The 13,113-nt window shown below is 40.8% G+C and overlaps 1 protein-coding gene across 1 annotated transcript in view; it reads right to left on the reverse strand.

Annotated features, from left to right (window-relative positions):
• Positions 1-13,113, reverse strand: part of ncanb (neurocan b) — a 128,622-nt gene that overhangs the window by 58,775 nt on the left and 56,734 nt on the right. The window contains exon 10 of the mRNA XM_028587686.1: positions 8,799-8,915. Coding sequence (XP_028443487.1) covers positions 8,799-8,915 — 117 coding nt within the window. The remainder of the gene's footprint in view (positions 1-8,798; positions 8,916-13,113) is intronic.

Genomic DNA, 13,113 nt, shown 5'->3' on the forward strand with positions numbered 1-13,113 from the left:
AAATCTCTTTTTTTTCTCATACTAATGACACATATGTTTGTTTGTGTGGAAAGCGCGCTTTTATTAAGCAACTGCAGGAAGGCATTTGGAAATGTCAACAGATGAGCGCATCAGTGCACACGGGGCAACAAGTGCACGTTAACACAGGTGCGCACCTACATAATAAGCTTTTTTAAATTTAAAATGTTTAATGCCTTATCGCGCTGATGTGACCAAGCCCGAACATCATTTCTAAATCATTTCTAATAAACCCGGCCCGGTTCGGGTATCCATCCTCTAGTGTGTGTGTGTGTGTGTGTGTGTGTGTGTGTGTGTGTGTGTGTGTGTGAGAGATCGATAGAGAGAGAGAGGAAAAGAGTTTGGGAAAAAAAAAAAGTACAAAGGAGAATATATTTTGTGCTCACCCTTGTGAGCATATTGGCAGTTTCAGTATGCAGGTGAGTGAATGTGTGAGCTTGAATAAGTTACATTTTATGCATGAGTACAGAAGCATTTCTGTATGAATAGTTGTATTGACCTTTGACAGGAAAACACAGAGCATGAGAGAGAAAGATACGGAAGCACAGAGCCAGAGAGAGAAAGGGTGGGAGAGGTTAGGGGTTTGTGGGGGAGTGAGAAAATGTGGCAGGAAATGAAATGGGTTATTTGGTAAAAAATGCTGGGGGGCTACAGGCTTGTTTTCACCCCAATCTCGGCACTGCAGAGCAATTTCAATAAAGCGCTATACCGTAGGTCTTGCCAAAGAGCAATGTGTTGGAGGGGTGAGGAGGGAGGGAGGAAGAGAGGAGGGAAGGGAGATGGGCTGAACAGGAAAGAGAAATGAGTAAACGAGTGATAGAAGGGAGACAAGGAAAATTGTACAGAAAGGAGTTACTGAGGATTAATGAAAGAGAGAATGAGAAGAAGGGTGGGTGAAAGAGTAGCAACAGGGGTGAAGATGTAGTCAGAGAAATACAAATCACATTTGATAAAAATGTACAGAGCAGGGAGGGAGAGAGGAAGGAAGTGGGAGAGAAAACTCTCTAGATCTAATCACAATGATTGGAAATGAGGTCAGAAAGTATGGGGAGGTGTACAACAATAATAGTAATGAATAAGCATCAGGTGTGCTCCCTGTCGAGCAGAAAACCAACTTGAGGACATTGCTGTGTACACAGATAGAGGATGTTGCTATTCAATTTATTTTGCTGAAATTGACCTGGGAGTTCTTTAAACCACCTGTGAATGTGACTGAATGTTACTGTAGTGTTGTGAGGTAGTGATTGGACAGTGTATGCCTTTTCCCACATGTCTTGTGTTATGCCCCACAGCGCTCTGCTTGTTGTTTCTGACTGATTTGCTTTAGGAGTTGAGGAGAAATAAAACAAAAAGGCTGAAAAAGGAGGGAAAGCGGAGTGAAAAGGCAGCTCAGGCACTGCTATCGCCTCTAATTCAACATGGGAACGATAGAGAAAATGGAGGAGGATACTCCACACAGAGCCATGAGAAAGATGGATGGAGAGGAAGAGGGACAGGGGTCGAAAGACAGAATGAGAGAATAGTGCGATCAGAGTAATTTCCTTCTATTAAGAGGATCATTTACAGTCTTGACCTCACACCACGTTCTGCATTTGAAATCCAAAAAGCACACATCTACCAGCTATTTTGATTCTGTTGCGACAAGCCATGAAGAAAACACTGCATTTATGTGTCTCTTTCTATTTGTTGGTTAATCCAGATGCATATGAATGTCTCACAGCATCGAAACAATTTTCATGCCCATTTTCTTCCTTTCACCTGACTGGCTGATGGAGTTCTTTCTGTAGAACAAACAGCAGTCGACCAGAAATGATTTGCCTAACTCCTGCTCCAGGTAGAATCACAGTGATTTGTTGACCCGTCCTCAGCAATAGACTGACACAGGTTAATGCGTTTTCCCCACAACAAACCACATTTGAACTAAACAGAAAATGGCTGCTGCTGTCAACAAGAATGGCATTTCATTTTTAAAAACCACAAAGGAAAACAAGACAAACACAATATAAATGTAAAACAACGTATATGACGTATCTTAACCTTTAAAACAACTTATTATTCTATCTGTGGGTTCGTGAATCTAAATAAACTAAATATATTGTACTTAAAACCCATATTAACCCTGTTATATAAGGTAACGTGTTGGTATGAAGAATGAAGATGTCCCATTTAGATCAAAAGTGTAACCTTGCCGTGTTTTCTTCTATTGTGATAAATGTGGGAGTTAGGGCTGTCAACGAATATTCTAAATCCGAATATATATTCGAATAGTTTTTAAAAAACGAATTTCACGAAAAGGTGAAAATTAATATTTGATTTTAAAAAAAAAAACGCTTGCGGTAGCAGAGGCTGTCTGGCTGTCTGCTTTGCTAGCGCGCCTGAAAGCCGTTAAATACTGGACGCAGCCCAGCTGGCGCATACAAATGTGACATCATGAGATCGCCGTGACTATTTATACCTGCGCTGGTGCTCGCGACACTAGCTGCAGTCTTCTCCTGAACAGCGGTGGCGCTAATGAGCAAATGCTACCGACGTTGCTCTTTCTACAGACTAGAAGAAAAAGGTAAACAACGGCAGAACTGGCAGCAGCATTGCTGTTAATGCTTCGATTTGATTCAATGACCTACTTCGTCGGATCAAGCCTTTCATTCACCATAAAAGAGCTCATCTTAACCCGGTAAGTTTATCCTGGCATCCGGTTGTCGGCGAACTCATTCAGGCTCCTGTTTCCGGTTTGTCGCGTGCCGCTGAAAAAAACAAGGGGGTAAGCTTCGCTTCAGAACCAAGGGGGTAAGCTTCGCTTCAGAACTCGAGCCATCATGGCGCCATTTTGTTGCTAACTGGCCATCACCTCCTGTTAGCATTCCGCTGACCGCCATTTTTTTTTTAAGTCACTTGACTGCAAATAACTTTACATCAGAAATGTTTGAAGACTCTATTTGTCTGTTGTTTAGTTCCAAAGAAACACGACAATGTATAAAAGGCTTCCTTACCTTGTACCTCACGTTATGGCTCCGTAGCAGACGTTTTTGTAAATATAAGCTAACGATTGTGTCATAACCAAGTGACTTACTGTCGCACAGTAGAGGAATTACCGTATAGTACAAGAGAAGCTCGCAGGCAGTTTCGACTTACATTAGCTGTTTAGGTTTAATTACTAATGTTAACTAGCATGTTAGTTAGCAATAATTAGCCTGTGCTTATGTTATCTCCTTACATATACATAAGCTCTCCGTATCTGTAAGATTGGGAATGATTGAGATTTCTCTTGGCACAGCTACCAGAAGACTTACAACTTTCAGACACGTTGCTCACGTCACATGCTCTCAGTTGGAGGCTGCGCAGTAAAGCTGGCCATCACCGGAAAAGTGCTTCTAATAGCCTTCACTGGTCTCCGTCCACAGCAACGGGGTCTGTTGGTCCATTATATACTGTCCCTGGTCGGGACGATTGAAACAGCATGGGGGGACAGATGAAACATACAATTTAAGCCACATAAACTTCCCACAACTTCAATATTTTACTACATATCATGAATGGTACTCCCAAAAGGTGTTATTTTAGATAGATTGTTGCTGGGCTATACGTCTTCGTGAATATCTCTTAACAACTCACTGCCGTCACCTATGAAGCGCGTTTTTTGAAATATCATTCACTGTGGATGATTCTGCCATTTTTATAGCTAGAACAGTACGTTTTCCCATTTATATCATGTTTCTATTGTGGAAAATGCTGTTTCACTAGGTTTTTACGTGGGTTTAGGTCACTGCACATCCAAATAAGTGCCCACAGCCCGTCAGTCTAGGATAACGGTACTAGGATAACGGGAAAACTCACCGACGTATAGCCCAGCAACAATCTTTCTAAAATAACACCTTTTGGGAGGACCATTCATGATATGTAGTAAAATATTGAAGTTGTGGGAAGTTTATATGGCTTAAATTGTATGTTTCATCCCCCCCCCCCATGCTGTTTCAATCGGCCGACCAGGGACGAATGAAACATAACGCACCCCACTTCTGCTGTAATAATTCCTAAACGGTTTTGTTCAAAGCTGAAAATGCAACTGTATTTGACAGAGGACAGGTGTAGGTTGCTAGGGACAAAATATTTAGCTTTCAATGCGATATGATCAAATTAAATTACGTTTAATTAAAAAGTATTAAAACTGTCCCGGCTCTCCCCTATATAATATAGTGCTAACAGTAACAACTCTGCACACACAATAAGTTTTAGGTTAACTATTACTGTATTGAACCAATGCATGTGATCATTAAACGTGACTGGTGATGTGTATGGATAGGCACGATATTAAATCACTGTAATAAACTACTGCTGCTAACCTATTTCTTTCGGTCCAGGTTTATATATTTTTATATAAGCCTATGTTTATATATAGGTTTATATAAGCCTATTTATTGATTGATTTTTTTTCTTCTAACGTTACTCTGGTATAACGTTAGTGCTGCATATTGTGACCGTTCTAAAGGCTTGGATTTTATTTTTATAGGCTTTATTTACTATTACTTCCGGGTCACGTGGCCAGCCTGTTTTTCTTTTAATGTAGATATTCAAACGGAGAAATTAAAAAAACGAATTTAAAAAACCCAAAATCGGACCGTTATTTGAATTTGATTTAGTCGTTTTTCGTTTTTGGATTCAGAAACCAAAAACGGAGAAGGGCTCTTTTTTTACCGTTTCTTTGTTTTTGGTTTGAAACGACAAACGAAAAACAGCTGGTTTCTCGTTATTTTGTTTTGTGGTTCAAACGAAAAAACAAACTATCAAAACGTACACGGACCGAGAAACAATGGCTTTATAACATTTTGGTGTACACATGTACAGTACAACACCAAGACCCTGAAACTGAAGCAGCTAAATGGAATTCAACCATCATTCATTTAATTATTTACACCTGTGCTTTTTCTACTATGACATCTCAAAATGTCTGAAAAGGGCTTGTATGTTTTTTTTTTTAAGTTAACTTTAGTGAAACACTTTTCTGACGCTAGTGCTATACGTACAGTAAATGTGTGTTTTAGAGACAGAGATACATCATTTATTCTGGTTATACACTCTTACAATTCCGCCATGTGCTCTTGCATACTGTCTGATCTGAATTATTTTGTAGAATGTACAAAAACATCTGAAGTGATACTTTGACTGTGTTGCACAGCTTGACTGATCTTCAGTCCAAAAACTCTGGACACCCACGCAGGAACTACATGACGTAACCAAATTCTATGTTCTAATATGAATGAGTAGAGGTCTAATGGGGCAAAACATGCAGATTCATTGAATTTTCCCACATGTACAGTTATGCAGTACATGTCCTTTCAATACTTTTCCAGAGCAGCAGGACAGACAGACACATTTTTACACTTTTGTCTAAAAGAACTGGAAACATTAAAAGGAGAACACCGGCCAATTTTTACCTGAATCTTGACCGATAGATATCGCCGAGTACTGTCGATAGGAAAAAAAGACGACTACTACTACTGTAGTAGTCGTAGCTACTGGCAGGATCAGAGGTTGTGACAGTTTGTCTAAATACGTTTTGTTTTGTTCTTTTCTAAATGGGGTGCCAGCCAGGTCTCTCTCCTGACATCTAAGATAAGATAGTTCAAGGTTTAGGTCAGTTGTATTTTGTATGTTTAGTTTTGGATCTAGGTCAAACCACACAAGCGCGCACATATAAAAATGTACACCCTACACATTAAACAACGAAAAGATAAACCCAACAAAACACAATGCACATTCCAAGGTTCAAATCAAAGTTCATATAATTAACACAAAAGGTAAGCCAAACGCTCAAAGTCCCACAAGAAAAAGAAATTTATTGTCCAAGATTCCAAAATTGGGAAATCCACACAAAACTCCAACAAAAACAAAGTCCGCCTCGGGTTTTCTTAACTTAGTTCATGTCTTTTTTTGAGCAGGAGTTTAGCAGGAGTTTTGGGTGAAGACCGCTGTCGGTGAGCTGCTGAAAGGTGAAAGTGAAGTGATCCGGAGTTTGAAGGTAGGCCGTTCAGTGAGGAGCTGTCAGTGGCGATTTAGGCGAAAACGTTTTTAAGGGATTAATACGACCTTAACTGCAACTGAGCTGTAGCTCCGCCGACCCTGTAACTGCTTCCCCTCCATCACGTTCCACTGACTCCAACTACCAGGAAGTGCTCTCCGTCTCCTCCATTGACATAAAAACACCGGGACAGAGTCGGCTCATCATCTGTTTAAGGGGCGGTCCCACTGCACAGCTGATTGAAACTTTTAAAGTTGTCACAAGTTGACAGTACAAACTTTGAATTCAAACTTCTTCACAATGTCTGAGTTGAAAATGCATCTTGTTGTCACGTAAGGGCACTCTTCATGTTGCACAGACATTTTAATGGCATTTTGTGTCTGTTAAGAGGCACAAAGGCACTCTAGAACATGTCCCCACAACTGGTATTTTAGCTAACTGGGAGCTCTGGCCATTAGCTGCAGCAACTCCAGTTTGCTAGCACCAATTTTGGTCGTTTTATTTCCCTATCTACAGTACTCTGAGATTTAGCGATCAAGATAAAAATCGGCCGGCGTTCTCCTTTAAGACTGAAATATTTGACTATTGTATCTCTTCACAATCAGTGGAAGAGTAGAATACCCCAGAGGTGCATTTTGTTTATATCTCTGTTTTGATTTTCTCATTTATGTGAACAAATGTTCGTTCCAGCTGTGGGGAAGCCAAATATTATTCATTATTGTATCTCAAAACATGGCCATCAAACTGACAGGCTGTATTGTGCCTCATTAATCACTTATTCTGTTGAAGAATCCAAACTTTACCACCAAACAGTCCTGGTATACTACTAAAGCCTAAAGCTTAGAGTTTTATAATGGTGTTTTCCAGATTGTAATCCTTGTGTCTTTACTGACAGCCCCAGATTAGTCAGGAACATAGATGAAGTGAAGGACTTTGTAAAGATGAGGATCTAGTGTTAACACTGAGATGTCCACAGCTTCTCTCTCTCTCTCTCTCTCTCTCTCTCTCTCTCTCCTCTCTCTCTCTCTCTCTCTCTCTCTCATTCTCATAAATATTAACGACACACAGTAGAAACACGGGCCATCAATAATGCAGCTTTCCAAAATGCTTCTTACCAAATAATTGCAGCTACAATCCATGTTCTCGAGACATCCTCGAAGGTGTGTTGCAGCTGTGGTGCCACTAAATAATCATTTCACATAGAGAGCAGAGGCAGTGCAGCGGATAGAGGTTTATATGCCACTCTATAGGCTATAATGGGGCTGTGGTGGGTGTATCTAAAGGACAACGAATAGGATAGTCAACCACAAATGATGAACTGACGGAAATAGTAGCTGCGGATATTAAATGCAACACAGAATATAAGGCACACTTCCTTAAGGCCTAATTCCTCTAGAACAGCACCGTGTGAAGTTGGTAAAATTGTGGTCAAGCATTTGCTGTAATAAGCAATTAACCTATGGCCATAATTATTATTAAAAACATCAGATATGCAGCTGTTTAGCAACATAATCAACATCACAACACTGGGTAGTAACACTGGGAAAGGCAATTAAAAACTCCTGAGTGAAGAATAAGAAATAATCAGTAAACAACACACACACACACACACACACACACACATATACACATATATATATATATATATATATATATATATATACTATGAAAGCTCTTTCCTTCCGAAATTAAGGCAAACATGTGATAATTTATTTATTTAATTATTGATCCAACTGCAGACTGTTGATTGATCTCCAATGGTGTTAATGCCCTGGCACACCTAAATGCTGCATAATATCTTCTTTCTGTGTATAAGAATGAAAGGTTATTGATAATCAGACCCAGGACAATAGGCCTAACATGACCTCTGACCCCTGCTCTATGTCCTTTTTCCATAAGTAATGACCCTTAATGCCTCAGCTCGGCCTGTTGTCTTTGTACGCATAATTATGGAACACACAGAGCTCGAGAAGTCGGACTAACAAAAGGTTAAATGTGCTTGGTGGTCTTTTCTAATTCAGGAAGTCCAGGAAAAGGAATTGTGATGATCAACTGTGATGTGTTACAGCTCAATCAAACCGAGTGAGGTTTGTGTTGCTGAATTCACTTTGATTTCTTCTGCAAATGCCACACTTTTTCTCTTCTTTTTTTTTTCCTGTTTTCCCTCAGCACTTTAATCTGCTCCATCCCTCACTGATCCTTATCATGGCTCCTCTGTGGGCCATGTGTCCACACACACACACACACAGCCATTTTCTGACAGCCACATTCTCCACACAGCTGAGAAGAAAGACAAGCTGCCAACTACTTCTGGGGCAGAAGGTGAAAAACACACACACACACACACACACACACACACACACACACACACACACACACACACACACACACACACACACACACACACACACACACACACACACACACACACACACACACACACACACACACACACAAACAAAAGCCCAAAAGAAAAAAAAGAAAGCCTGATACAATGCTACTGGACCTGACAGGAAAGCTCCTCTTAGCGTTGAGTGCATTGGGATTGAATTCAGAGCCGTGCTAGCAAATAAGGAAACAAATCCCCACATAGGGAAACTCTGTGCTTTCCTCGTGAATTCCCTGCACAGTCAAGTACATCTGGTAAATGTGAAGCCAACATATGCCTGTCTCTCTTTCTCTTATGCCACAGTGACGCAGCATCTGCCTGCAGCTGCTGACCTCTGAGGTCTCCCCACTCTGCCATGACCGGCCAGTGACTCACCGATCTCGCAGCTCTCTCCTGAGAAGCCCTGAGGACAGTAGCAGCTATAGCCATCACCTTCCTGCAAGCAGCTCCCTCCATGGAGACAGGGGTTGGTTTGGCATGGGTTATTCTCCACTGTAAAGGCAGAAAGAGTGGGAGACAAATACAAATGTATTGTTTATTTTGTACAGAGAAAGAGCATTACGAAAGTGCCTCGAATGTTGACAAACTTTGACAAGCATTATGCCCCTCTCATTATCCTGGGCCCAACCTCCTGCTGCCCTCTGACAGAAACAGAGAAGGAGTAGAGTGGGACAGACAGTACGTAGACTTGTCCCGGTCTCTATGACTTTCTACAAGGTGACGGATTGGCTGTTGTTGCGTCTGTCGTGCCCCTGTTTATCATGACTGATGCTCGCCAGGCGAAGGACAGTGCGCTGAGTCGACCCCCTCCTGTCGTTCTCCTGCCTCTCATCCCAGGTCCTCCTGATAAGCCAAAGCCCTCGTAAATCAGCTGATCATCGCCCAGTCATGCATACTGGTGCGTGCACCTATTTTAATGGCACATTACTGCAGGAGGTAATAAACACATTTTATGTTGCTGAGCTATAACTCTGTGACTCTCCGCGGGAAATATTTTGGCGGATGTATGGCCGAGATTGAGGAGATTAAGTTGTAATTATTGCGCCTATATTTTAGAGTGGGACAGAGGGAGGAGGAGAATTTGACAAGGACGGTTAGATCTCATAGGGGGCATCAGGATTTTTTATTTTGTGCAAAAAAGGACTGTAGGGAACCAGCTAGATTAAGTGTCTTTTTATTATCCAATCCAATCTGTCGGGCCATCTAATACACCGCATCTTCTCCATAATAACACCAAAACTCACTTAATGATGTCTGAGCAGAGAGACGCTGTGCAGAACACAGAGTGCAGTTCCCCTGCAAGTCTGGGAATACTTTTCATTTGTATGTGTGTGTGAGTGTGTTTATGCATGTGTGTGTACACATGCAAGCAAATGCGTGTGCACTTCTGGATGTTGTCTGACCCTGACTCAGTACATGGGAGCGTGTGTTCAATTTCCTGTGAAACTGGTTGATAGACTCCCACCGCTGCAGAGAGGCTGCTGTTGATACACAGGGCAGGGGAGATGATGGAGAGGCTGCCTTTGAAAATACATAAAAGTGATTCGCTGAATGAGAAAAACCATTAGAGACAGGCTCATTTCTTAAATCAACAGCAGGGAGGAAAAAAACAACACTGTACGTGATTTGAAAACATACAGTGCTTAAAGGTTAATGATGTACCGATGGAGATGGTAAAATATGTAAGCGCTGAGCATTGAATGACTTGTAAAATCAAATATAAACACGCAGGATATGGTCAATGTGTGTGCCTGGTTAGGTCGAAATCTATCCACATCCATCCATCCATTAATGGGTGGATAATTCCAGTGTACATAACGAATTCATAGTAGACCTATAGTTTGAAATATACGTTTTTGGTAAATTACTGATAAATCAGTGTTGGGGAATAGCGACGCTATAGCCTGGGAAAACCCTGACGAACTTCCGGCAAATTTGAGATTTGCTCTGGAAGTCCGTCTGGCCAAGGGCCCATTCAAGCCCATTTCCAATTTTTCCAAATCGAGGCACCAATCACAACCGTTGAGGCGGGCTTTACACGATGACAATAGCGCAGCGACGTTGAAGCGGCATCTCCTTCATCACTCTGATTGGTTTTAGGTCTATCCAATTGCGCCCAGAGGCATTTGAGTGGCGTCCGTTGGTGACGCCCCTTTGGAAATGGGCTGTGAACCTTCCCCTACCCCACTCTCAGTTACAACTGAGAAGGGTCTGGTGTCAACCAGGCTAGCGACGGTACAAATAGTGAATCTACTAGTTTAACTACGATTGCCACTAGCATTTGGGTAATGTAGCTATTTTCAAAATCATGCAAAGGTTCCAGTATTAGGGCTAGTGTGAACAAAATGCTACATCCACATCAGTTTGTGTTTCCTCTTACCTTAACACCAATCCAACCTTACCCTAATACCAACCAGTTATCTGGGCAATGCCTAACCATAACCTAAGTAGTTATGGTAGTTTGTAGTGTTCTTTTACCTTAACCACTTCCAATGAAGAGTAGCTTCTAGCTTAAATAGCCACTGTTTTCAAAGTAGCGTCCTCAACACTGTAAGTTATGATAAATCATGAAGTTAATTTGTTTCCAAAAACATAGAAAATGTGAATTCCATTGTTGCTTTCAGTGTTGTTTAAGCATGCTCAAATGATTGGTTTACTGTTGCCACATGCTCACAACTCGACTATGTTCTCTAGTCGGTCGTCGCTTCAAGCAAAGGTGGATAAAAGCATGTCACCAACAGTATCTTCAGTGTGTTTTCATGAGGAAAAAATAGGTAAAGGTGGGAGATTATTAGCATGAACCTAAATCTACTTTCAGTGCTGCTGTCCACAGCAACTGTTCAGGTAAATCAGGTGATGTGATGTGAAAAGCCATTTTGACTCAAACTTGGCCTACGCTCGCTCGCTCGCTCTGGGTGGAATAAAAAAATGTCAAAATGCTACAATTTTGGAAAATAAGCTTTTCAAGGTGGCTTCACTTTGATACAAAAATGCTTACTACAGTAGTTTCAATTCTGAAAAGTCGGTTTCTCTAATCCACTGTGAAATTCAATGTCTTTGTGACATAAAATCCATGAAATGCCAGCTTCAGGTGACATTTTATGGAGTTTAAATAGTATGAATGTGTCATTTGAAGTACTTTAACCATAATATACAGCATAAGCATATCATACTGTACTTTAAATTAGCTAAATCTAACGCTAGACATTACAAAAAAGCTAAACTAGTTCAGCTTAATGGTAGCCAGCCTTTTTTAGCAGAGTAACATAACTGCTGTCTCTAAACCAGAAATACACTACATTTTGATTAGTTATAGTTCATTGTTTGGGTTTTAAACAAACTAGTTAAAATTATGATATATTTCACTCAAAGCTACAAAAGTCAACCTCTTGGTGGCGCCAGAAGAAAAATCAGGGGATCACCTACAGTCTGTAGGATTCATCCTCTGGGGACCATTAACGTCTGAACAACATGTTAGTGCCAATCCATCAGGTGCATGTAGATGTTGTGATATTTCATCTGATAAGTGAACACTTTACTGATGGTGCCAGAGGAAAAATTTTAGGATCACCAAAGTCATTAGAATTTATTCTACCGGGACCATGAATGGCGACTAACAAACAAAAGTCTGTGTTGCTTCTAATCATGATGCTTAACTAGTTAAGCAATACATAAATAATAATCATATTAGTGGTGCATGACACTGATGAAATTAGGATATGAATCCACTAACAGCTAATCAGTACTTTCCAAGTGCTGTGCAATGCTACAGCTCACTGTAAAAAGCTACTGTACAGGTGTCAGTGAATGAAATAAAAGATGCACTTTGACCTAGAATGAACCAACATGAAAATAATAATGTTAACAAATAATAAACACCAAAAGTCAGTATGGTTCCATCAAAAGCAAAAGTCAGATATGTTGAGGTAAAGCTGTATGGCAAGAGTTCAGTTCAGTTTTTAAATACTTACATTTAAATGGCTAACATCTCAAAACGTACCTGTGTGCTCTACAAACCCCTCCCTATGCATTGATCTGTTTGACTGCCAAAGATAAGTCTGGCAAGTGAGTATCTCTACATGCAGTTTTGATATAAAACCTCAGCTACACAAACGCCTCTCCACTTTGAGTCATAGCCCAGGCGGACATGTCTCTGCTGCAGTGAAAAGGCAGTGATGCACACAGTGGAACTGACAGCTGAGGACTGGGTCATCAAGTCGCCTTAGCCAGGGAGGTGTCAGTAGCAAAAAGGCCATACTTCTTATGACAATTATCCGAGTCCATCACACCACAGAGAGTAATACTGCAGCTCTGTGTGTTGTTAATGCTGCACAGGGTTTTTGCCGTCGTGAAAAATGAGAGTGACAAATCTTATAAAAATAATCAATAAGCTCCTTATGATTTAAGTGGATGGCATCACCAACTGAAAAATAAGAGCATAGCTAGTGTGTTTATTCATGTGTTGTCATGAATGCGTTTAATGCCTTAAAAACCTTCTATCTCCTATTGGTCCATTTTTCTCTATAAAAGTAACCATTTATTGACATCATTTGACCAGTTCCAGCAAAACTGCCTTAATAATGAGATGAAAAAGGACTTTTCCTTAGCTACCATCTACCAGTCTGTGGTGATACAGACTAAGAGCTGAGCAGGAGCAGAAAAGGACATTGATCCAATCCGCAGACAATTA

Source organism: Perca flavescens, chromosome 9, assembly GCF_004354835.1.
Source record: "Perca flavescens isolate YP-PL-M2 chromosome 9, PFLA_1.0, whole genome shotgun sequence".
Classification (NCBI taxonomy): domain Eukaryota; kingdom Metazoa; phylum Chordata; class Actinopteri; order Perciformes; family Percidae; genus Perca; species Perca flavescens.